General features: G+C 40.9%; 1 protein-coding gene across 8 annotated transcripts; it reads left to right on the top strand.

The window, feature by feature from the left end:
- The first annotated feature begins 1312 nt into the window (after positions 1-1312).
- LOC120673728 lies at positions 1313-7311 on the top strand. 8 transcript variants are annotated; one of them, XR_005674775.1, is made up of 6 exons: positions 1313-1642; positions 3056-3658; positions 6350-6379; positions 6462-6605; positions 6788-6841; positions 6946-7311. XR_005674775.1 is itself a non-coding variant. In XM_039954711.1 (5 exons), exons 2-4 carry the CDS (start codon positions 3130-3132, stop codon positions 6602-6604), a joined length of 702 nt encoding a protein of 233 aa, XP_039810645.1. In that variant the 5' UTR covers positions 1313-1642; positions 3056-3129; the 3' UTR covers position 6605; positions 6946-7311. The 8 variants fall into 8 exon arrangements, 3 of the variants coding, with proteins under 3 accessions (XP_039810645.1, XP_039810646.1, XP_039810644.1); XR_005674776.1 differs by having other exon boundaries at positions 6788-6852; XR_005674773.1 differs by lacking the exon at positions 6788-6841 and having other exon boundaries at positions 6462-6749.
- The last annotated feature ends 541 nt before the right edge of the window (positions 7312-7852 follow it).

Raw genomic sequence — 7852 nt, 5'->3', positions numbered from 1 at the left:
ACAATGCTCATGTTTGTTTTTGTTTATTTAGCTCATTTTTCCTGTCTAATGAATATATGAGGCTTTAAAAATATATATACCAAGCTCCTAAAAGGTATCAATAGTTTGTATCAATGTATTGGCTTTTTTAGTTTAACAGTGCATATAATCGAACATATCAGAAACAGTGAGGGTGAATTTTTCAATATTGAATATGAAATTAAATAGTTTTAATTAAAATTAAATTACTGTGTAATAATAATTAATATAAAGACATAACATTAATTTCTAAACAGTGATGGTCTTTATCCTGGCCAAATACATTGCCACGAGGCGCAACACAAAAATCAATGGTCAAATAATACTTAGTAATTTATCCTAACATGAATATACTCTTTATTGAGACTTTGCGTTAGTTACGTTGCCGTGTAATGTTTGGACTGTGAATTCACCTATTAGCCAAGTTATTGCATTAAGATGGGCATTTTACAAGTTGTTGGACCGATCTGCACCCACCTGTCAAATTGTTGCACTAAATTGAGCGTTTTACAAGTTGTTGGACCAATTTGCACCCACCTGACAAGTTGTTGTATGGTGGGTGCAATTTACTCTAAATTTATACTAACTTGGCATGGACTAAGATGCCCTTGGTTGGGGTATTTGCAAAATGGGTTTCTAATTGCACATATAGTTATTCTTCCGGGTAGCAATCTCCATTGCTCGTCGTGAAAGCAAGTTGCCCACCAATTGAAAAAGTCCTAGATCCCGCACGAATCATATATAGAAGTTTTCTCTTTGAACAAACAACATGTACAAAAAATTTTAAGCTACCTAACTAGTGTAGTTAATGAAAGTAATTAATGTTGAAGTATTCAATTATTTTTATTTATAACCATACATTTTGTTATATATGGATATCGTAACACTGCATTGTTCACACGTACTAGTGAAGATGCACGTAACTAGTGTAATACTATGTAGATTGCACAGATGTGCTAAAACACGTGGTCATTTGTGTACCTATGAAGGAAAATATGTAAACGCTTATTATTTATTTAAGATTATTTATTTATTTTATCATTTTTATAGATGCTCGATCACATTTTGCATGAAAAAATTTAAATATTTCAAACTTGAGTGAAAAAATTTCTCGAAGAAGAAGCATATTATAAAACTCCCACGTGTCCTAGATTTTTTTTGTTTTCAAACTTCCTGAATCAATATTTCAAAGCAAATCCGCCCCATTAAATTTTCAGATGAATCTAGACGTTTTGCATATTCATTATTGAAAAGTTTTGAAAATAAACCACCGTGGCCCATCCCGTTTGCATCACCAGTTCCCCGCACTCCAGCCCAACCCACCTGCCCCTGCTGTCCTGCTCCAGTTCTCCTCAGGGCTCGGCCGCTGCCGGCGACTCCCCGCCCCCGCTCGCCCTCCGCGTCCTCCCCGCGCGTGTTGCCTCCGCCTCGCTTCCCGTGCTCGACCAACTCTGGCAACGCCACTCAGTCGCTCGATCTCCGCCGTGACTCCGCGCCTTTGCTCGGCGCCGGCGCCCTCCCGTCGCGGCGGTCCAGATCCGGTTGGGAGGGAAGGCGCAGCCGCGCGCCGTCTCCCCCAAGAGCGGCGAGGACGAGCATGAGCACAAGGTGCTGCCCGATGAAGGTGCGACCCGCTTTCTCTAGGACCACTTACTTTTCCTCTCTTCCCCGTCTTCCCAAAACAACCGCAGATTCTGCAAAGACAAACTGACGTCCTGCAAGCACTCGCCTAGCTCGCGTCCGAGCATAGCTGTTTCTACGGTGGCGATTGGTTGGGGGCACGGCGTTGAAGATGACCTAATTCTCATCACTCATGCATAGAGACTGAACCTGGGGGTTGGGGGGTGGGTGCGCAATGGAAACTGGATAACAGGCGAGTTTGAGGTCCCGGGAAGGTTAGCTGAGTAATTGAATCAGGATTCAACAACTTTTAGGGGTGTGAACTAGTGCTCCTAAGGGTCACCAATGACTCTCTTTAGTTCAATTAGTAGTTTTACTTCTTTAAACTGTGTCACAATTTGAAAAACTAGTAATATTGTAATTGAACAAAAGCAGATTAGTGTTAGTGACCCTTAGGGGCACCAATACGCACCTGTAACAACTTAGCGGGTTCAAGTTGGCTTCGCGTTTAGCCGTCTCTCTCTGACTGTCGCTCTGATATGTTTCCCATTGGATTTGTAGTTGTGCTTTTATAGGCAATGAGCATTTCTGATACCAGTGATATGATGACAGAAAATTTTGATCCTAACTTGGCATGGTTTCCAGCAACACTTTGATTAGTAATATCTGTAGGAACATATTACTTCAAATGTTATTAATCTAGAAATACCAATCTTATGTTGTTAATCTATTAACTATGTGCACTTTTGGATATTTATATGGTCAAAGCCAAAACCGTTTGATCATCAACAGTGTTGGATCGACTTCCACTTGGCACCAGTGGTAGTAGTTTTGAGAATTTGATTACTTGGGGTTCTCATTAGATTAGAATATTGCAATTTCTTTTTGTTTATTTTAGTAGATCAAGTTAACTTTTCCAGTGGTCCTTTTTGTGTTGATAACTCTTGGTGTAATGTTTATAAGCCGTGTGAGTCTAAGAGAAAGAGGATTTGTTGAAGCTTGTGTATTAGAGATATGTATAGCTGTAGGCTTTTATTGCCTTTATTGCATTTATTGGCCATTCATGTATACAGATTCTCTACCATGTATACTCAAGCCCATTGGCTATATATATCAGTGACACCCCCCCTGATTGGGCGTGTGGTGCTCCCCATTCTTTGCCTCTCTACATTGTGGACAAACAGGACTACCTGTATGATTTATTCTTGAGGTTGGTTCTGTCTTAATTTATGGTGGAAGCATGTAAACAATTGGCCTTTTCGGATTAAGACATCTGCAATGGCATGAGGAGAATCTATCCTACTTGATTTTGTAATTTGTGAGAAGTTGGATTGTTACCCCTTCTGATGCTTGCACACATTTTTATAGCTGGCTGGCATTTGATATGGATTGCCTTATATCTAACATTTTGCTGCAGGCAGTTGATTGCTAGTTGGGAAGGAGGTCTATTTTCTTATATCTTGATTATTTAGAAATTTTCCTGCCATCCTAATGGAGGTAAATGAAGTACATGACCAAGATATATTGGTTGACTTGGAGAAAGGCAACTGCTTGCCACCCAGAGAGGACAATAATGGGATGAAGATTAATACGATAGCTGGACATGCAAAGAGAAAGCTGCATGGCTCATGGGATGACCTTGTAGCACTGAAGGAGGATAAGGGTCACCACATATCTTGCTGCTCTTCACACTGTCAAGATTCCATTGTTAAAGGTGGAGAGTCTATGAAGTCTGAAGGGGAGATTAAGGTTGGGCTTTTGGATAAAGCAGCTGGTGATAAAAAGAAAAAATGGTCTAAGAAGCCACCACGACCTCCAAGACCACCGACTTCTTCACCATTAGACCCTGCTGATCAGAAGCTCATTAGTGAACTATCTGAGCTTGCAGTGTTAAAAAGGGCTAGGATTGAGCGTATGAAGGCGCTGAAGAAGATGAAGAATTCCAAACCAGCATCTTCCATTGGAAACCTGGTAGCATTGATTATTACTGTTATCTTCTGCTTCTTCATACTTTGGCAAGGTATACCGACTGGTAACCTATGAGAAATGTTAACATTTGTTATGTTGTATTCACAAATGAATTCTTGTTCACCAGCGCTGGCAGCGCTTAGCAATAAATCTTCTTTGTTGCTCCTGACCTCCTTTATGAGCTAGAAATTTCTTAGTTAATCGCCATTACATTATGACAGCTGTTCGCTGAAGTTATACTTACACTTCGCAACAATACCAAATATAATGGTGCTTGACTAATTCCTTAAGTTTACAACTGTGCCTTTGTTGTCAAATAGCTTCAGTCATTAATTGACTTTGGCCAGAGACAATAGCCTTTTGTTACTGGCAATTGCTATGTGAGAACTGTAGGATATATGTAAAAGCATTATTGAGTTTAGTGGTAAAATAATACTGCCTACTCTTTGTCTTAGGGCATGTAGTTTTATTCAAGGGATCCTTTTATTCAATGTTAATGTCGTTCATTTGCTACCTTCATTTCATTCCTTTCTCTACGAGCAATTAGGGCAGCGACATTGTGTCCAGTAATTGTCTTTGACTTGCTATGTGATGGAACTTACCAAAAATGTAATGATATCAAAGTACGTTTGATGAGAAACCTACTAGTATAATTTCATGTAACAAGTCTAAATACTTGCTATGGTATTTAGCGTTACTGTTTACATGTGTGATGCAGAGTGGACAGTTGCATGAGCTATAGTGACAGCTCACCACAATGATAGTTATTTGCATTCATCCTCCACAACAGGAATATCTATTTTGAATATTTTTTAAAAATTTCAATAAAAATTAGTTATTTGGTATCTCATCTATTTTCTTATAAGGGCATTATCCAGTCTGATCTTATTTTTATTTTGTTAAGGGGGCCTCTAGAGTCTAGATAAGTAAGCCTATTGCGATCCTGTAGACTGTAGTTAAAGAAGATAAGGCCCTGATGAGGACATCCTCCACTATTACCCGCTGGCAAAGACGCAACAAAAATGGGCCAAAAGTGGCCCAGTTGTAGTCGGGCGGCGACCGTGTGAGCCTCTGAATAATCCCACCTTTCTTAGCTTGGGAGGAGGAAGCCACCTTAAAAGGGAGAGCCACCATTCCCCTATCGGATTAGTCTTTTGGGGTGATTGGGCCTTTCCCCGAGGGGTGCGCCGGAGTACGGTGCTAAGATTGCCGAGGTTCAGGTCGTTGGGCCCTAGTGGGCTCCTGAGGCCGGATCGGTGCGTCGTATTTTCGGCTGCCGGTGCTAAGATTGCGGGATTCGCGGAATCCGGATCGGTGTGTCGGGATTTTCATCCAATCCCACCTGGGCCGGACTCATCATTTGGTATCAGAGCTGGGCCCTTGTTAAGGGGGTGGGAATGATGAGGACATCCTCCACTATTACCCGCTGGCAAAGGCGCAACAAAAATGGGCCAAAAGTGGCCCAGTTGTAGTCGGGCGGCGACCGTGTGAGCCTCTGAATAATCCCACCTTGCTTAGCTTGGGAGGAGGAAGCTATCTTAAAAGGGAGAGCCACCCTTCTCCTATCAGACTAGTCTTTTGGGGTGATTGGGCCTTTCCCCGAGGGGTGCGCCGGAGTACGGTGCTAAGATTGCCGAGGTTCAGGTCGTTGGGCCCTAGTGGCTCCTGAGGCCGGATCGGTGCGTCGTATTTTCGGCTGTCGGTGCTAAGATTGTGGGATTCGGGGAATCCGGATCGGTGTGTCGGACTTTTCATCCAATCCCACCTGGGCCGGACTCATCAGGCCCTTACTGCTATGCCAAGGGCTTGGTCTTGGGCTGCCATTCTCCCAATGTAGCTCATAATGGTACTGTGTAAATGTGCTGTCAAAATTATATAAAAAAAGCTGTCTGCATGCAAGCTAGGCACCTCCTTTTCATCATTTGATTTTGGAATTTTTACTTGTGAACACTTAAATGCACAAACTGGCCATCTACCCCAAAATTAGTTTCTGCTGCTGCTGCACTAAATTTTTCTTGTCTCCTGTGCTACCCCCTCTTTCAATCTTAGGGTCAACAAAGAGATTGAGCCTTGCATAACACTAAATGATGTAGGGATTCTTTAGAAGATGTAGCCATTTCACCTTTTTTTTATTAAAGAGTATTATGATGGTGATGCACCCAGATGTCTTGCTCGCAATTTTGATATATAATTGAACCTGATGATTAGTTGCGTTTGTTGTTCCTTGTTTGTACGTCGATATCTATTCTAGGATCTGGTTCTGCTTCCTCTGTCCATCACAAGATCTCATTTCTTCTCTTCTTTCAGAATTCTTCATTATCATTTTGTCATACACATCTGATTTATTTTTGTAGTGCATGAAGCACTGTCCTATTGAAAATACACCTAGTTCCTTAATCAAATGTCCAACCAAGTACTCCATCCGTCCCAAATTATTAGTCGTTTTGGTTTTTCTGCATAGATTTTGCTATGCACCTAAATATATATTATGTCTAGATGCATAGCAAAATCTATGTATCTAGAAAAGCTAAAATGATCAATAATTTGGGACGGAGAGAGTACATAATAATAGGTGCAATGTGTTATTCAGATACCATGCTACTTCCATGCTTGTTTCACCACATATTCACATGTACCCAGTTGTACCAACTGCATCCATGGTTATCCAGTTAGTGCTGTGTGTGATTTACTGATGTCTGTGTCTGACTTGACGATTTGCTGTGCGATATCTGATATTTTTCAGTGAACAGGATTGCTGATGAAATAAAACACTGTAAGTCGTTGCACTTCTTGAACCCTGAGCGGTGATGTTACGTGCAACACTGCCTAAAAACTCATTGCCTTTGATGATACAGGGGTTTTCAAAGCATGGGACCAGCATAAGCTTTCCATAGGTCATCTATATCATCAGTCAGACCACATGGTGGTCTTATCTCCATCCTGTTCTACAAGAAGAATGTTACAGCTGTCAGCACCTGCAGTTCCTCTGCTGTTCTAAAGTGCGACACCCCTTTCTTTGTGATATTGCATGATATATTGCTCCTCACAGTAATTTTAAAACTAGTTGCTGCTTCTCAATTATTCCCTGATATGATATGCCCATGAAATGGAAAGTATATCCCACATATTTATTACCTTCTAAGGTACTACGGAGTTGATTTGAAGTTACTGTATCATATAGGTTGTTATATTTGTTTTTCTTCTCCAGTTTATCTTGGATTCGTCGTGCATATTGGTATGTCTGAAGTATGTCATCGCATACTTGTTGATTTATTTATTTATCGCACCAGTGTATATATTAGACTTGACTAGCATGACCTTTCCGTGCTTGGTATGCAGAAACACTGGAATGGCTACGAGGCTGGAAACCCATGGTGAAATCACGAGTTTTACTGAATGAGTATGATGGCTGGGCTTAGCTGTCGCCGTAGCCACGTTGTGCCCCATTTGATCTGCATATGCTCCACCGAATAAGCTTTTTGGCCCTCTTGCTCCCCTGGCCCTGTAAACTGTGGAAACCCTTTGCAGAGCACCCATGTCGTAAATTATTACGAGTAGATTGGTGATATGATGGTTTAAGCTTTATTTTTGTGAGGTGGCTTTCAAAAGGTGTGATTCCAGTGAAGGCATTTAGGAAGAGAGATATTGCTTCTTTAGTGAAATGGTTTACTTGGATGAATTTAAAGAAACTAGTTCATCAGTCTTCATCGTCTTCGACGTTGCGTGAACCTAGCTGTCCATCACTCTGTCAGTGTCATACAATTGTCTATTGTAACCCCTTGTTTAGATGCCTTTAAAATTTCAAAACTTTACAAGATTTTCTATCACATCGAATCTTTGAACGCATGTATGAAGTATTAAATGTAGCTAAACAAAATAACTAATTATACAGTTTGTCTATAATTTGCGAGACGAATTTTTTGAGTCTAGTTAACTCATGGCGGGACAATAATTATCAAATACAAACGAAAGTGCTACAATGTTTTACAGTCAAAACTTTATGCATCTAAACAAGAGCTAAGACCATCAATCAGAACTGGAGTCTGAACTTTTAATCGGTAATATACCATCGGCTAGCTATTGCTATTATGCCACACCAATTTTGTGAATAAACAATTGAAGTTGTTCTGAAATGGCCGAAAGCAATCTCCCACGGTCACACCTGCCTGGATGGTAGTACAGTCTACACGTACCGCAATAAGGGTGCAAGGGGAATATCGAAAGAGCCATCAATCAGATTCGAAGG

The sequence above is a fragment of the Panicum virgatum genome, chromosome 5N (assembly GCF_016808335.1).
Source record: "Panicum virgatum strain AP13 chromosome 5N, P.virgatum_v5, whole genome shotgun sequence".
In the NCBI taxonomy this organism is placed as follows: Eukaryota; Viridiplantae; Streptophyta; class Magnoliopsida; order Poales; family Poaceae; genus Panicum; species Panicum virgatum.
Note: the sequence above shows the minus strand (reverse complement) of the source record. Positions and strands in the feature narration are given on the sequence as shown.

What these genes read in the sequence shown, in the direction of transcription:
- LOC120673728 (XM_039954711.1), top strand. Translation starts at nt 3,130, where the DNA reads ATGGAGGTAAATGAAGTACATGACCAAGATATATTGGTTGACTTGGAG. An exon ending in CTTCTTCATACTTTGGCAAG is followed by an intron (nt 3,659 to 6,349) that starts GTATACCGACTG and finishes GATATTTTTCAG; the next exon opens with TGAACAGGATTGCTGATGAA. An exon ending in TGCTGATGAAATAAAACACT is followed by an intron (nt 6,380 to 6,461) that starts GTAAGTCGTTGC and finishes TTGATGATACAG; the next exon opens with GGGTTTTCAAAGCATGGGAC.